Raw genomic sequence first — 18,555 nt, 5'->3', positions numbered from 1 at the left:
TGGTAGTGAGATAAAAGTTGTGCCATTTTAAAGCTAATTACAATTTATATTTTTTGTAAAGCTGTTGATTTTTTAATTGCTTTTTAGACCCTTAAATGGCATTTAGTCAACCAGCAAAGGCGATTTGTGTGCTTTAATTTACAAATACTAAAACATGGGCTCTTGTTCAGCATGCATTTTGCAGGAAAATCAGTAAGGAACCCCCAGACAGAAGTCCATTGTCATAAGATGCTGTGGTTAAAATATAACAAATGAGTGTTTATACACAGCTATAAGAATGTGTCACGTCTGGCGAGGTTGCCATGGCGCCCAGTTGGTTCCAGCCAGGTGGCGCCAGATTCTGGCGCGGTTGCCTCGGCGATCAGTTGGCCCCGCCCATGAACACCGGCTGAGACGTATCTGACTGATTGCCTCTTAGAGCACTTAAACGCGTTCCTTTGAACTTTGCTTTGCTGGAACGTTTGTTAAACGTGGTTAAACTCTGTGAGACTTATGTGAGACTTCTGTTAAATCCTGTTAAATGCCTAGTGAATCTGCCCGTATTTGATCCTGTTTTGTTTTTGGTCTGATCCGTTTGTTTTTGGACATTCTTTTCTTTTGAGTGTTTTTTTAATCCACTCCTGCGACTATCGATTCCCGGATCGATTGTGCGCTCTCCTCCTATTCCCCCAATAAATTGGGAGTACGTCTACGCGAATGGGTCCTTTCCTGTTTCCCGCTCCGCTACTTGACAGAATGTGGAGCCTCTCAACTTAAGAAGATGTGCTTTGACCAGCTCCAACCTTTTTTCCAGCACACCCAGTAAATTGATCAGAAGGGACAGTAGTGAACTTGTGTCCTACAACAACTGTTTGACATGTCCTAAGAAGATGACTGTACATGACCCGTTGCAGACGGGGATATTCACCAAAGGTGACCGTTTCTTGTTCTGTGTCGAAGAAAGCTTCTTCTTTGAAAGAGCAACAGTCAATGATGAGACATACTGTATCTCAACATTCTTGAAAACTGGATAATGGGAAAAACTGAGTGAGAAAGAGTCTGGTGACTTCATTCCCCAAAAGGATGGGGCGTCGCCACACTGGAGACTCAGGGTTAGACAGTTTCTGAACACATCACTGCCAAACAGGTGGATTGGTTGGTCTGGGGGGAATGATCCCGACCTTATGTTGTGGCGATTTGTGAAGGGATTGGTCTATGTTCCACATATTCCAAGGCACAAAGAACAGATAATGTTGCAACCATTGACAATGCAATGCTGGGATGTGTTTGGCAACAATTTGAGGAACGGCTTGACGAGTGTCCTGTGACCAATAAACATCTCTGAACATTCCTTGTAAAAATTTAGATCACAAGCTTTTTCAATGTATGGGATGTGTTCTAATATCCTTAAAGGAACAGTGTGTAATATTAAGTGCCTATTGGTGGTACAAAAAAACCTTTCATTTAGTCAAGAAAAACAAAAAATGTATTTGAATACTAGGCAAAAATACATTAACTATCATACCAATGTAAATTTTTATATGAAAATAAATTTGTCAATACATTTATTTTACACTAGTGGAATCGCTACCCAAGTCACCGCCACCTATGTCCGTCGTGTTAGTGCTTCATGTGGCACTGTTTTTTCACATTAGACAATAGTTCCATGTGGCGGTCGAATATTACACACTAAGGCTTTCATAGTTTCCATGACATTCAATGTCAAAATGTGCCCACGACTCTTAGAACATCCTGTATTTACCTGTCATATTCTACTTTTTGGCTTGGTCTAAGGACCTTTTGATGTGATCCAATTAAAATGTTAATTAAAGTTACCAACATACTGCCTTTTTACTCCTTACGGCATCAAAATTCAAATAATACCTCTAAATTCATACCCACTGTCACATAAATAATTTGCACCTAATCTCTTGTGACAGACTACAAAGATTTATGATGCTTTAGGAGAAGAGACATTAAAACAGGACACCCTGCCAGGGTCAAGGGAAGAGACGAATCTTAGTCGGTCAATCTTGTTGACATTCAGAGATGCATGGAGAACTCGATAGCATGCTTTATGGTCAAATCAATGTCTGTCTAATCGACTTTGCTCAGAATTCCTTGCATTTCCCCTTCTCTATGTGGTGTATCTATATAGTATGTAGAATTTTGAGTGTATTACGGGAGACAGTTGGCTGATATTTTGTATTGAATGAAACCCAATCTCTTTTCAACATGTCCTGTTGTCTGAGCAGCCTTTTTAATCTTCATTTCAGATCTTCTGAGCACCCATGAGTGCCGCAAAGTCCGATATTATCATATGAAAAGCACCTCTCTAACAGGAACAGGATGTTGATTTGAGTATTTAATTCGAGCAAATCCCAACTGAGCTTTATATGCAGATGCCATCAAAGCATAAACTGCAAGATAATGGGAAGAAAACTATAAAGTCTTTCATCAAGCATCATTAAAGCTTACTCGGAGTATGGCCATAAAAGCTCTGTTGGTGAGGGGCACATCACCTTTCCCATAAGGGTGATATAAATCTGTGCATGCTGTGCCCAATGTTAGCTGCCGACACAAGAAGAGCTTGTCAGAAATGAGCAACTAAGAACAAGTTAATTTACTGCCACACACCAGTATATAGGACGCTGTTATGTATAAGCTCAGATAAAACTTGCATGTTTCAAAGCAACAAATTCAAGTTTTAGTCCTGACTCATCCAAACTTTCTTTACTTTGTTAAACCAATTTCAATCTTTCTCAGTAACAGTGAATCCTTGAAGTTTTTTAACAACCTCGATAAATCACTGGCTCAAGCTATTTGGGGGAAAAAAAGACTATAACCACCTAGACCATATTTGAAAGGCACGAGCAAGAAATTGAAGAGTTGTAAAGATTTACTACAAACCCAGCAGTTCCCATAGAATTATCTTACCATAGAAGGATAGCTTTCCTTTAACAGAGTTTCTCCCTCTACTGTTTTCGGCCAAGCATTCATACATCCCAGCATCTTCCTGCTGAAAGTAAGGGATCTCTAACACTCCATTGGCTTTATTAATGTCCACTTTTCTTCCAGAAGTGCCCCCATCCACTCTTCTCCAACTGATAGTTGGCACTGGGCTGTATAAATGGAAGGAATAAAACATTATTAGTATTAAGTAAGGGTGGTACACCACTCTGCAGTGTTATTTTTAATGGTACAACCTCAATCTCAAACACAACACATCCCACATGGATTGGTAGATATCAAAGTTAGCAATGTGCAACATCCTCCATGAACCCAGACATAATTATTTTTTTTTTTTAGTAATCTGTTATTAATTCCTAGTAAGCCTGTTTTGTCATTTACGCCTCCACTGACACTGGGTAACATACTTTCCGAGCGCAAAACATTCCAGCTTGACGGTTGAGCTTTTGGCAACTGGAACAACTTCAGGGAACTGCACTTCAATCTTTGGCTCATATTCACCCATTACACCTGGTGTTCCAAAGAGAAGAAAGGAAAGTGAAGCATACAATGGAATTCATCTTTAAACCTAAAAAAGGCCATATAAACACATTAAAACAAAGTAGCCCCAATGGTGACTGAAAAACAAAACAATGTCAAATTCTAATAATGTGGCTTCAAGGCTAAACATTAGCTTTTTTCGTGTCATGCTTGGTGTAACTATAAGATGTTTTTTTCCACATAATATGAATACAAGCATAAGTCAAACTGATATTCATAGATTATTATCTTCTCAAAAATTGAACAGCCGAAATAGTTCTATTTTTTTCGCAGTCCAGTGCATAATGCATCAGCACAACGAGAGTGCGGAAACACATTTTGGAGTTTCTCCCAATTCAATAAACCTTTTTTCCGGAACACCTAAAGACAAAGGAGCGGATAACAGATTTGAGGAGGAAGAAACCAGATATCTAGGAACTCCTCATCAACAGAGCCAGTGTTGAGAGGGTCTCAGACTTCCTCTTCCTGGGACTAAACATCAGTGAGAGCCTGACCTGAGGTCTGCACAATACATTTCGAGTGAAGAAGTTCCAGAAGGGACTTTACTTCCAAAACATCCTCACATACAACAACAAATTTCAAAAACTTCTAGTCCTCATACGACAAAAATGAGCTTTGTATTTTTTTTTTTCATGCACTAGGAAAACGGGGTTGCCGAAACACGCTTTGGCGTTTCTCCCAATTCAATCAGGCTGTTCCCGAGATAAAGGAGCTGATTGTGGATTTCAGGAGGATGGAACATAACATCCAGTAACCCATAGACATCATGGCCAGCGTTGAGAGGGTATCAGACTTCCCCTTCCTGGGAGTTAAAATCAGTGAGGACCTCGGGTCTCCACATGAGAGCTAGAAAATAAGGTCCAAAAGGGAATCCACTTCCTAAGCATCATCAGGGACAACAATGTCAAAGACTTCTGGTCTTATTTTGAACAATGAAAATAAATGAACATTGAATCTTAAAGCCACGCTGATATCGGGGCGGCAGTAGCTCAGGAGGTAGAGCGATCGTTTTAGGATTAAGGCATCCCAGTTCGAATCCTGACTTGTCCGTGTTACATGCTGAAGTGTCCTTGGGTAAGACATTGAACCCCCAACACCCCCAATAAGCAGGTTAGCGCCTTACATGGCTGCACAGATCACGGCCGCTATTGGGAAATGTGAAGCACAATGTAAAGCGCTTTGGGAAGTCATTGACTTGAAAAGCGCTATATAAATGCAGATCATTTCATTTCATTTCATATTACAACCTGCACCAAAAATTTAATAATCCATATTAATGGAGGCGCAAAAATGAAATAATCTGTAAGTGAACGTATGCAGGCTCCTTTTCTCTGGCGCTACTCTTACCATCAACTCGAAGAACGAGGGGTGTGGGTGGTCCTTGAACACTGCTTTTGGTGACTGTGTTGGTGACTACACAAGTGTAGTTTCCTACATCGGAGGGATCAACTTTAGCGATGTAGAGATTTCCTGTCTTTTGGGACACAAATCGCCGAGTGTCTTGGATGACAAATGACGGGTACTCATTGAAGATCCATGTAAAGGTAAGATCTATAAAGAGTTGTGTACAAAGCAGATGTTAGGTGCACAGGTTAAACATAAGACTCTCTGTTAATACCACAGACGTAATGCGATTCATCAGCAGCTATTTAAGGTTGAAGGCATACCTTCAGTTATAACGTAATTAGTGGATTGAACAGGAGCGGCCTTGTGTGATTAAAAACTGAAATAACCGAGGAGCAATTACTCCTGCAATCTTGAATACAGAATTGGTTGCCAAGGATTTGCAGTCTTATATTGGTAATTGTATTGCCAGGAAAACAAGATAACGCGTGCACTGTAATGCTAACAACTGCATCTTATTCATCCTATCGTTTTCATAATGAGACCAAAAATCAAGACCAATTTCATTTTGTTGCAAGCAGGTATCCGCAGTTGACAGATTGTTGTTGTTATTTTTTTTTTTAATATATACTTTTTTTCATTAATAACACAATAGTAGTTCAACGAGACAGCCTGGATATTTCCTGAGTTCCGTTTATAAATGTGTTAATAAAAGTAAAACACATCCTGCATTCCATAAAATAATGTGAGATTAATTACCTACAGATCAAGAAGACAAAAGGCCAGGGGTTTGTCAGCTTAAACTCCTAAAACCTGATTTAAATTGTGTGGTATGTTCTTTCCCTCTGAAATCCTCCAATATGCTTAAAGTAAAATAATTAGAAAATAATTTAATAAGTGTAAAAATAATTTTGGGGTATTGGGGTTGGTGTATGAACTGTATTTGAACAAAAAAGAAAAAAACAAAAACCAAATGAAAAAGTAGTGAAAAGCTGAGAAAGAAAGAAATAAAAGGAAGAGAAAAAAAGAAGGTAAAATTTAGAAAAAAAGCCAGAAAAAAAGAAAAGAAAGAAATGTAGGAAAAAAGTAAATAGAGAACAAAAAGAAAAAAGTAACAGCTCAGAAAAAATAAACACAATGAGATTTTTTTAAAGGAATTCAAAAAAAGTAGAAAAATAAGAAAAAGTTGCATTCAAATAATTTCCAATTATATCAAGTAAATCTTGTTGCCAACATTGTACTTCCACTAAAAATGTGATTAAGTACAGTTCTGTATCTTACAACCGACTAAATAAGCCCCCAAAAATGTTAACATTATGCGACAAAATATAACAGGAGATAAAAAGAAATGGATATCTTGTGAAAGAATTGTAAGAACAGACGACGTTTGTAGGCCGTACAACCTGTGCAATAGTACATGAGTCAATTCATTCAAAAGAGAAAAATAATTTTGCATTGCTGGAAACTCAGCAAAATGTAACTTGATGTCAAGTTTTGGACATGTTTGATAATTAATTATCTTGCCACACTTGGGATTGCCGTTGCCCACTGTTGTTTCTAGCGTTGCTCAGACCCGCGGGAAATTAGAGGGAACATTGCTGTTGGCATCGTGTTCTTTTAGTCAAATGCTGTGCGGTTTTATGCTAGATGTAACGGGCTGAACCCCTTTCCAATAAGTTCAATTTTTGACGCAGTCCACAGAAGGGTAATGAAGACGCGTCCTGACAAATGTGAGACGACTCTTCGTGTTCTTTCGTGACAGCGGTGGTGTTCACCTGGGAACTCTCCCATAGATGCTATTTTTTGCCAGTGTCTTTCTAATAGTGGACCTTAGTTGAGGCCCATTAATGGATGTTTTTTGAGGTTCTTTTGTTACCTCCTAGATGAGCTGTTGTCGCACTCTTGGAGTTATTTTAGTTGGTTGACCACTACTGGAAAGGTTTGCCACTGTTTCAAATTCCTCCATTGGTGGATAATGGCTCTGACAGTGGTTCACTAGAGCCCCAGCGCCTTGGAAATGGCTTAGTGACATATATTTAAATCGCTTAGTTTTCCAATCTCTTCTGGAATTTATTTGGATCGTGGCATGCCAATAGTCTTCTTGAGATTTTGTAGCCAACTTCACTTTGTCTAATAGGATCAATTGAAGTTATTTCTTGATTTTACACAGGTGGTGGAAATCAATTTGGGTGCAGCCTGTGTAATTGAACTCATCTTTCCCAAAACTGTGGTTAGTCAGTTACTTTGTCATTTAACAAGAGTGGCAATTACTTTTTTCCATAGGGCCAGATAGGCGTAGATGTTTTTTGTGCTTTAATAAATGTAATCAACATTTTAAACCTCTATTTTGCATTTCCTCAGGTTGTCTCTGTGTGATATTAAAATTGGTTTGAGGATCTGAAACCTTTGTGAGTAATAAACATGCAAAAAACATAATTCATGAAGGGGTAAATACTTTTTCATGGCACTGTAATTGATCATGATTTGTGACGCATTCTTTTAAGGTGCTGCCCGAAAATTTTAAATAGTTTACTTGCTGACGCCATCTTCTAGCTGAAATCATAATTGCAGCCTCTTTTAAGCTTCTTTGTATAGCGTGTGCATGTACGTGACTTATCTTTTGGGGGGTTTGGGTTGGCATTTTGACCGTATTTGAAACAGTCCTTTTCTTACTTTCACCCGTTTCATCATAGGAAAGAGGAAAATCTTAAAAGATGCACATAAAATCACTCTCCTTGCCCTATCACACCCCACCCCCTATCTTCCATCCTAATGCGCTCTGTGGCAAGGTCACTGATGATTAGAGTAAAATAAATCAAATGATGCTGTAAAACAAAATACATGAAGTGTCTTTGAACTCAGCTGGGAATTGTTAATGCATACTTTATAGAGAAGATATGTATTTTAAATGTTTTAAGGACACCTCAAACTATGCACCCCGCGATTAACACACACAACAGTAAGTAGATAAAGGATAAATAGATAGATAGATAGATAGATAGATAGATAGATAGATAGATAGATAGATAGATAGATAGATAGATAGATAGATAGATAGATAGATAGATAGATAGATAGATAGATAGATAGATACTTTATTCATCCCCGCAAGGAAATTCACATTTCCAGCAGCATCCCTGTGCTGAGAAACAATACAATAATAAAGCAAGGAAGAATACAATATACAAATACCCAATGTGAAATGCTTATACCCACTGTAGCGTGTTCTATAGAGTATCTCGATAGTGCTACACAGAATACATATTGCAATAAAATTCGGTAATATGCAATGTAGAGGGTGTGGTTTAATGTGGGCCTTTACTCTGCCGGGTGGAGTTAAAGAGCCTCATGGCATGAGGAAGAAAATATCTCTTCAGTATGTCCGTGGTACAAGACAGTGACAGCAGTCTGTCGCTTAAGCTGCTCTCCTGTCTGGATATAATGCCGTGTAGTGGATGTGATAAATTGTCCATGATTGACCGCAGCTTTTCCAGTGCTCGTCTCTCAGCTACTGTTGTCAGACTGTCCAGCTCTGTGCCCACAACAGAGCTCGCTTTCCTCGCCAGTTTATTGAGACGAGAGGCATCCTTCTTCATGACACTGCCTCCTCAACACGCTGCCGCATAGAAGTGGGCGCTTGCCACAACAGTCTCATAGAATATTTTCAGGAGCTTTTTGCAGATGTTGAAGGACGCCAGCCTTATGAGGAAGTAAAGTCAGCTTTGACCTTTACTACATTGAGCTTCTGTGTTGGCAGTCCAGTCCAGTTCGTTGTCCAGCTGCACGCCCAGGTATTTGTAGATCTGGACAAATTCTACACATTCTCCTTTGATGGTTACAGGAACCGGGTGAGTTCTAGTTATCCTGAAGTCTACCACCATCTCCCAGGTCTTGTTGGTGTTCAGGTGCAGGTGGTTTGCGTCGCTCCATTGGACAAAGTCCTGAATCAATTTCCTGTACTCCTCCTCCTGCCCACTTCTGATACATCCCACAATCGCAGTGCCATCAGCAAACTTTTGCACGTGGCAGGACTCAGAGTTGTACTGAAAGTCCGATGTATACAGAGTAAATAGGAACGGAGAGAGCACGGTCCCCTGCGTAGATCCTGTGCTGCTAACCACAGTGTCCGATGTACAGCCCCCCTGTTTCACATACTGGGGTCTGCATGTCAGGTAGTCCGTAATCCATTCTACAAGGTGTGAGCTAACTCCCATCTCTGTCAGTTTCCTACTCAGTAGCAGAGGCTGTATGGTATTGAAGGCGAGATCATTATCGACTTCAGGAAAAACTAGCCCAACCATGCCCCACTTCTCATCAACAACAAGGCTGTGGAGGTTGTCAGCAGCACCAAGTTCCTAGGGGTGCACATCAAAGACAAACCCTCCTGGTCCGTGAACACTGCATCACGGGTCGGGAGGGCACAGCAGCGCCTGTACTTCCTGTGGAGGATGAGGAGAGCCCACCTGCCCCCACCCACCCTTATCGCATTCTACAGGGGCACCATAGAGAGCATCCTGACCAGCTGTATCTCTGTGTGGTGTGGAGGCTGCAGTGCCTCCGACTGGGGTAGTGTGAGGAGGGTGATGAGGACAGCAGAAAAAATCATCGGGACTTCAATTCCCTCCATTCAGGACTTTGGCCAGAAGCACTGCCTATCCCGAGCCAAGAACATCATTAGGGACACCTCTCACCCCCATCATGGACTGTTAACTCTGCTAGCCTCTGGGAACAGGTACTGCAGTGTGCGGTGCAGGACCACCAGGTTCTGCAACAGCTTTGTCCCCCTGGCCATTAGACTGTTAAATGGTCAATCACACACACAGTAAGCCTACACAGCTGCTAATCTGTATATCTGTTTGTTTTGTTTTTTTGCACTACTGGAAGTTCTCTTATACCTAGCCACTCCTTTGCACGTCTGTTCTCCTCTGCACTATCGTACTCCAGTGTTATTGTTATTGTATAATGACTTGTTTACCTGACTGCCCAGTTTGCACATCTGGTTAGCTGCTCCTCTTGCACATCTCTTCTCCTCTGCACTATCGTACTCCAGTGTTATTGTTATTGTATAATGACTTGTTTACCTGACTGCCCATTTTGCACATCTGGTTAGCTGCTCCTCTTGCACTCTTTGCACTCTTTGCACTACTGTATAATACTATACATAGCTATAAATTATTTAGCATAGTATCAGTACTTCAATACTCTAACTCAGTACAACGCTTATTTATATCTGTACATTCAAGAAAACTGTGCAGGTCAGATATATCGACATTTCGTTCTGTATACACGTGTACAAGAACGACAACAAAGTATATCTGAATTTGAATCTGAAGGCACTGGAGAAGTCCAAAAATGTAATCTCACAGCCCCCTTAGCCCTATCCAGGTGAGAGAGGGATCGGTGTAGGATGTAGACTAAAGCATCCTCCACTCCCACCTTCTCCTGGTAAGCAAATTGCAGAGGGTCGATGGCCTGACGGACCTGTAGCCTCAGGTGGTGCAGGAGCAACCACTCTATGGTTTTCATCACATGTGATGTCAGGGCGACCTGCCTGAAGTCGTTGTGTTCCTCAGGTCTTGATTTCTTTGGGACTGGGATGATGCAGGATGTTTTCCACAGCTGAGGGACCCTCCCCTGTTCAAATCTCAGGTTGAAGATGCGCTGTAGAGGGTCTCCCAGCTCCAACGCACAGGCCTTCAACAGTCGGGGGGGATACTCCATCTGGACCAGCTGCCTTGCTGGTTTGCAGCCTCCTCAGCTCTCCACACACCTGGGCTGCAGTTATATTGAGTGGGGGGATGTCCTCTGTGCTAGTGTCCAGACGGGGAGGGATAGCTGCAGTACTGTGGGGTGAGGGTGAGTTGGGGTGGTCAAACCTGTTGAAAAAGTTGTTTAACTGGTTAACCCTCCCCACATCTACGTCCACAGCCACACCCCGCTTGGTGCTGCAGCCGTGATGGTCTTCATCCCTTCCCACACCTCTTTTATGCTGTTGTTCTGCAGCTTTTTCTCAAACTTCCTCCTGGACTGCTCCTCCGCTTCCTGGAGCTGGACTCTGAGCTCCCTCTGTACTCGTTTTAGCTCCTGCTGATCACCATTTTTAAAGGCCTTCTTCTTTTGGTTCAGAAGGCACTTGATGTCGCTCATGATCCGGGGCTTGTTGTTGGCATAGCAGCGTACAGTTCTTACAAGAACAACATTGTCCATACAGAGGTTGATGTAGTCAGTCGTGCAGTTTGCCACCTCCTCAATGTCCCCACTGCTGGACCCTAGCAGGACATCCCAGTCCGTACGTCCAAAGCAGTCTCTCAGAGCCTGCTCTGCCTCAGTAGACCATTTCCTGAAAGAGCGTGCTGTTGTTGGTAACCTCCTCACTTTTGGTTTGTAATGAGATTCAAGCAGAATGAGGTTGTGGTCTCCTTTCCCAAGAGCAGGCAGTGGCGTAGCACTGTATGCGTCCTTAATATTTGCATACAGTAGGTCAATAGTCCTATTTCCCCTGGTCTTGCAGTCCACATACTGGACGAAAGAGGGCAGTGTTGTATCAAGAGTCACGTGATTAAAGTCCCCAGATAACATGGCGGCCTCCGGGTGTTGTGTTTGTAGCTTGGCCACAGCGGAGTGGATGAAGTCACAAGCTACTTCCGCATCAGCGCGCGGTGGAATGTAAACAATAACAACAATGGTGCGTCCAAACTCTATGGGCAAGTAATAGAGACGCAGACCTGCGGCCAAAAGTTCGACATCACGGCAGCAGAAAGAAATCTTAGTGTTTTCATGCCCGGGATTACACCACCTCGTGTTCACTTAGATAGTGAGTCCGCCTCCTTTGCGCTTCCCGCAGGCTTTTGTGTCTCTGTCTACTCTAACAGCGCAGAAGCAGGTTAGCTTGACGTTAGTGTCCGGGATGCTAGACGTGAGCCACGTTTCTGTGAAGCAAAGCAAACTGCACTCCCTGTATGCTTTGATGTCTTTCACAAGCACAGCCAGTTCGTCAATCTTATTTGGTAGGCAGTTGACATTCCCCATGATTATGGACGGTACCGAGGGCTTGTATTGCCACTTCGCCGCTAGCCACGTAGCCTTTACCTTAGCACCGGCTCTGCACCCCCGATAGGGCCGCCTCACCTCATCAGGTAAAAGGGAACCACGCCGGCTCGAGAATTCATCAGGTAGAGGATTTGATTCCTCGAATAAATGCATTTTTGTGCGTTATAACCCATATCCATAGGATAGAAAGTAATCCAAAGTGTTGTTGTCTAAGGGGACGAAAAACACCGAAGATAGAAGCAAAAACAAAACAATAAATCACAAAAGTAGCGAAAATAACACGGGAGCTTGCTGGAGTGGCTGCCATTCGCGACGGCGCCAGAATACGATGATAAATCTATTTCCGTGAAAGAACTCATTCAATTATAGTGACACTATGTTTGCTTTGACAGTAAATATGGCAGAAAATCATTTAACAAAATCAGTAAACCTTATTGGTGTGAACTATAATGGTCCAAGATTAATGTTCTTCTGCAAAGACCACATTCACTATCACCTTCTCCTATTCTCAGAAACTTCTCAATTTCATCTGACCAATGAGGATCAGCCAGCTTTTTTGGTCTCTTGTTCCTCTAAATTTGCTGTATGTCATGATGGTGTCTGTGTCTCGCTCATTTAGGTCCTCGTTTGGCTTTTTTATTCTCCTCAGGTGTACATTTTCAGTCGAGAATTTTACTAATTTGTATCCAGTCCACTTTTGGATGGTCCCTGAGGTAACGATACAAAGGAATCTGCCATCTTACTAACCGCATGTTGAATAGTCCACCTTAGTCTGTGGTTATCAGGCCGACAGCCCAACATGGAGACAGATGAAATAGCTGGAATAGGTTGTCTTAGATGTAGTGAATACATGAGGTAATGTCCCCCTCATGCCAGAAATATACATTTCAATTTTGCAATTATTATTTGTATCGCGGTCAAATAGAATTCCAATGGCACCTGAATCTTACAGTCAATTAAATATAGCAGGAGTGTGAATTTATGGACGACATTATGTATGAAACAAGTATACTAAGACCTGATTCCAAGGAGGACAACTACTTGTGTTTTCCGTTGTGACTGTTTATTCTCACTATGGAGTGTGGAGGGGAAGGTGTTCTTAAGCATCGTCTCCCGAAGACTGACAGAGTTCCTCCTCAAGAACAACTACATCGACACTTCCGTCCAGAAGGGTGGGATTCCTGGAGCTCCTGGCTGCCTGGAGCACACTGGGGTAGTCACTCAGCTTATCAGAGAAGCTGTGTTGTGGTTGGACCTGACTAACGCCTATAGGTCCATTCAACACAAACTAGTTGAGCTTGCACTGTAACTCCATCACGTTCCTAACAGGATCAAGCACCTAATCCTGGATTATTATGAAAACTGCAGGCTTAGGTTTACTTCCAGGTCAGTAACATCAGAGTGGCATCACCTTGGGAAAGGCATAATAACAGGTTGTACCATATCCGTTACCCTTTTTGAGGCTGAGAAGTGTGATTTCCCTGTAGTTGGAACACACTCTAGATCAGACCTGGGCACTCCGGTCCTGGAGGGCCATATGTTCTGCATGATTTTTGAGGTTTCTCTGATCCAATACAGGTGATTCCAATCACCAGTATCGTTAACGAGCACTTGCTAGCTTGCTAACGAGGTTATAATTTGTATTACCTGAGTTAAAGAAGAGCAAACTTCAAAATCTGGCAGGACGTATGGCCCTCCAGGACCGGAGTGCCCAGGTCTGCTCTAGATGGTGGTCCCCCTTTTTCAAAAAAAGAGGGACCAACATTTAGTCGGCCAGTCCAAAGTTGCTGTTCCCGATGTCCATTTTCCAGAAACGTGTAAACCATGACCAGCCAACAACATCCAAAGCCTTAATGAACTCCGGGCAGACTTCATCCACCCTTACGCCTTGCCACCGAGGAGCTTTTTAGCCACATCAGTGACTTTAACCCCAAAGCTATGAAAGCCCACCTCAGAGTACCCAGGCTTTGCTTCCTCTGAGGAAGACATGTTGGTAGGTCTGAGGAGGTCTTCAACGTATTCTTCCCACCGCTTTGAAATGTCGCGGGGTGAGTTCTACAGAAGCCCATTTCCACAACACACAGTGTTGGTAGCCCACCACTTACACGCCAGATGGCGGCCCAGAATTTATTAGAAGATCTTCAGAAGTTGCCTTTCATGCCCCATTTTTGCCTCTTTGACTGCTGAAGTTGCATTCTGCTTGGCCAGCCGATACCTTCCAGCTGCTTCCAGAGTCCTACAGGTCAGGAGGGCTTGATACGGCTCCCTTAGCTTGACGGCATCAGTTACTGCTGGTGACCAGCAACAGGTCTGAGGGTTGCTTGCCCGGCAGGACCGGACTACACTACTTTACAGTAACAGCTCCAATCAGCCGCCTTGATGGGGAACATGGTATACTCGGACTAAACCCCAATATATAGGCGCTTAGCCCCGGGGCAATTAATATGCCCGCGGTGGGCAACTACGGAGTCGAAGAGAGTCCAAGCCCTCTCGAAAAGACTGCTACCAGAGCCCAAGCTGTGTGTGAAGGCGAGTCGGACTTTATCTAGATGGAACCTTACAATCTTACACACCAACTAAGGCTCTTTCCCATGCTCTATTTTTCTATCAGTCCAAAACTTTAATGTTTGAATAGAGGAGCAAATTTAAAATGTTTGTTTAAAAAAGGCAATACATCGATTAATCAAAGAAAGAATCAATCGATTTATTGATTATTAAAATAATCATTAGTTTCAGCCCTACTTAACACTGGCGAACTGAGTTTAAAGAGGTATTTTGCTTTATTTCCCACTGCAACCTATCTGCCTTTATCTTATTTTTAGCAGAGTTGTCCAGGGCAGAACACATTGGGTTAGAGGAGTGGGGTCTGGGGGAATGCTGGAGAGTAACATCATGTTTGTCACCACAGGGTCATTTTTTATTTATATTTGTCAGTGTAGCATGAAAATGGTGAAAGTTAGAAAAATCCTGCCTCAGGTAGATGATATTTATAATATTCATATTTAATATTAAAGCCAACCCAGACCCCAAGAAAGATGAGAAAATAGTTTGTTTTGAGCGTGTTTAAACAATGCAGGGACCAGTACTTGCTCGTGCATCATAATTAAGCTGACTGATGCTGCAACGATGACAAAAGCCAGGACATGGCGGCAGAAAGTGACAAAGTTTCACATTCCGTACAGATCCTTTAATCATCGGGTTTTATGAAAAAGGAAGTGGAGCATTTGGTGAAACAAAGTTCTGTCTGTGTACAAGGTATGTCCCCCTTGTCAGAGTGACATTGGGTCAATACCAACTTCCTCAATTGGTCCATTGGACTCATAATGGGAGCAATTGTAACATGCTCAACGTCCCTAAATAGTGCATCTACGCAGTCAGTATCTAATACTAATTTTGAAACAGCCGAGAAAAAAGGTGCGGTAAACAACCAAAGAAATCACCACAACAAAGAAGGAGCCCCAAATGATTTGGTTGAAAATGTATTTCAAGAAACAGAAAATGGCATGCTGAGGTAAACTGGGGAGATGATAATTTTCCATTCAATCAAAGTGTTGTAATAGAATAATGAAAAATGGAAATGCAATGTAAATCCTCTTTGAAAGTCCAATCAAGCGCTAGACAAATGCATTTTTTTACAGTTATTAAAACACATAACAGCGACTGTCATATTTTCATTGTGATGAAATACAACTGGTGAATAATGAACAGGCAGCATGAGTTTTCTTGTAATGGTAAGGGAGAAGAAGTAAGAGAAATTAAACATGGCGGGCCAAGGACATTGGGAGTTGCTGACAGCTTTGCACAAGAGAGGATCATGTGAGAGATGCACATACAGACATCTTGTACCAATGTGAAAGAAAATGACCCATGAGTTTTCATCTACTTTGGCATTGTTGAACCTAATTAGTTACTTGCCATGACACGAGCACTGATTGTCATCAATCAGTAGAGTGTTGTGCCCCTTGTAGACTCTTAATGTCAACGCATGGGGTAATGAAAACATTTTTACAAGTAACAAACAATAAATAATGACATTCACCAGCCTCTTTATATTTTTTAAATATGATAAAAAGGTTTTGTTGTAACAACACAATGACAGTAAAGATGATTCTGATTCTGGTAAGACAAAACAATATAGATTTTATGTTTAAGTTTTGATATCTTAGTTTGGTTTAAGCAGTATTGCACAGTTTTAGGAGAGAATTCAAATAATTATGAATTTGAGGTAGTAAAGGCAGTTCTTAACCATGCTCAAAGTTCTCAAAGGGATATTTTTTTCACAACACATCCATTGTTTCCATTATATGGCTTAGGTCACGCACATAAAACCCTGCAAGCTATAAGTGGTGTTAGTCGCCGGCAAATATTGTGTATGAAGGTAGCTACAATCCAAACAGAAGACAAGTGATTTCAGCCTTGAGTAGAACTAAAAGGGCTCCTTCCGTTAGCAAAAAGAGGTCGGATGCATTAGAGTTCGTGTTTTGTCTGACCACGCATTTTCAGACCTACAAAGAGCAAAAGATGGAACACACAACATTAAGTGCAACCAGAAAAACGCGTGATTGATAAAAAGTTTAGCATTTTATGCAATTTTGTACATCTTTCAAAATGAGTATTTATAGTTCACAGCATTGTGACTGCAAGCACCTACTTTCTGGAGCTGTCAGAAATACTTTGAGACCTCGTGAAAGTGAAATAACGCCTCCCTGAATCATGCATGGGATGGTGAAACCCTTTAAACGGGAAATGAGGCAGATCCCTGTTTAAGACCCTGTTTTGTGATCATGAATTATATCCTTTCTGCCTTTTGTGAGAGCATGTTTTACACTTGAATTCTACTTTGAGCGCGTAATCAAAAGTAGTTTCCATGTTTTGAACACCCACATGGCCATTGCCAGGAATTGGGAAGCAATTTATTGTTTATAACAATGTCCACAAGTTGTATTTAATCTAAGGATTCACACAGGCAGCTTGCATACGACTAGGGCTGCAACAACAAATTGAAAACGTTGATTACATTTGATCACTAAAAGCTTTGGCAACTAATTTTATCATCGATTTACTGTAAATTCCGGACTATAGAGCGCACCTGATTATAAGCCGCACCCACCACTTTCTGAGTGATTTGACACTTTTGTACTTACACCTATGTACAAGCCGCGGGAGCCCGCATTAAATCTTGCGACATAGTCACATGTTTAACCCGGGCCAAACTGTTAGTTCCACAATTGTAATTTATTTTTTGGTTTGAACAAATTTATTGACACTAATAACAGAAAACAATCATGACAATCTCAACAGCAATTAAGCACATTCACAATATTATATCACAATATGACTTTTTTAACAGCAAGCACAATGTGAGGTTTGAACAACCCTTCTCGAAAATCTTAATAGCAATCAAGCATATTCACAATTTCATTATATAACATCTTTGTTAGTGTCAATAGATCCGTCCAGGCCAAAGTCGATTGTCCTCGGTATGAACAAATCCACCGACACCAACAGCAGCAAAACAAACACAACAATCTCAACAGCCATCAAGCATATTCACAATTTTTTTATATCTGACAATATGACGTGACGATATGACGTTTTAACATTTTTTCCTGACATTTTCAACATCAATTAAATAATTTCAGAGTTTTTTTTTTTTTTAACAGTAGTTAACCAGCGTGTAAAAGGCAATACTATTGTGCAAGGGCATAGCTCTGCCATCCCAAATCCAGAACCACAGTTGACATCACAGATAGAAAATGATAACCGTAATTAAGGTATGATGCAGACTTGTAAAGTCCGGGTCCCGTTGAAAGTAATCCAATGAAACAAAATGTTTATTTCCAAAGTTAAGGGTGGGAAAAATATATATCCACTATTGTCCGCTGCGTCAACAGACAGATTTACCGGTAACTCACCTTTACCACATTTCCCATCAGCCCGCGTTTGCTCCGCCCCTTATTTTTGATTCGTCCGTAGAACACATAACAGAATAAATCTCTAAAATAAATACATTACAAAAATATAAAGTTGCAAATACATATTATACATGGTTACACATATTTACGAAGAAAGACGGTACACCGAGAGAGTTTTCAAAGCTTTATTAATAATAATATAACTTTCATCCCAAACCGTCCCTTTGAAAGGTACCAACACGCTAGTAGGATCACGCTCGCAATGTATCAATCATATCTGTGAAAAAAAAGCATCCCAAGAGTGTAAAATTAACGGTAGATCGTTTTTGACTTCCTTCTTCGCAGGGACATCTTCCTCAGTATCGGAACGCACCTAAACTTAACAGAAAATATATGCTATAATTTAGAAATTACAGTCTTTCTTGGCGCACATATTCTACTGGTCTTAATCTTACCTTTTAAACTCCTGCGCCGCTGGTGGCCGTTAGAAAAATTCCATAAACTAGCCGCTTCACTGAATAAGCCGCAGGGCTGAACATTTGGGAAAAAAGTAGCGGCTTATAGTCCGGAATTTACGGTACTGTGTCACACGACTTAATTCAATGCAAATGAGAGGGCATTCCATTTCTTCTTGATCCGGGGACAACCTTGTATTAGCACTTTGGTCCGACCGAGGGCGCTCCAAGACCGTATTTTTATCCATGGCGTCATCCTGATCCAAATGTGTTGATACAGTCCTTTTCAGAAATTAAAATGC

At 41.4% G+C, this 18,555-nt stretch overlaps 1 protein-coding gene across 2 annotated transcripts in view; it reads right to left on the bottom strand.

Moving 5' to 3' along the window:
• cntn3a.1 (contactin 3a, tandem duplicate 1) overlaps positions 1 to 18,555 on the bottom strand; it is a 176,946-nt gene that overhangs the window by 72,876 nt on the left and 85,515 nt on the right. For both annotated transcript variants that reach the window (XM_088332058.1, XM_088332059.1), the window contains exons 6-8: positions 4,837 to 5,040; positions 3,357 to 3,459; positions 2,917 to 3,101 (exon numbers count right to left, since the gene is read on the bottom strand). In XM_088332058.1, the coding sequence (XP_088188184.1) occupies positions 2,917 to 3,101; positions 3,357 to 3,459; positions 4,837 to 5,040 (492 nt within the window). The remainder of the gene's footprint in view (positions 1 to 2,916; positions 3,102 to 3,356; positions 3,460 to 4,836; positions 5,041 to 18,555) is intronic.

The sequence above is a fragment of the Urocampus carinirostris genome, chromosome 3, assembly GCF_059441175.1.
Source record: "Urocampus carinirostris isolate Australia breed hairy pipefish chromosome 3, RoL_Ucar_1.0, whole genome shotgun sequence".
In the NCBI taxonomy this organism is placed as follows: domain Eukaryota; kingdom Metazoa; phylum Chordata; class Actinopteri; order Syngnathiformes; family Syngnathidae; genus Urocampus; species Urocampus carinirostris.
This window is presented reverse-complemented; position numbering and strand designations above follow the sequence as displayed.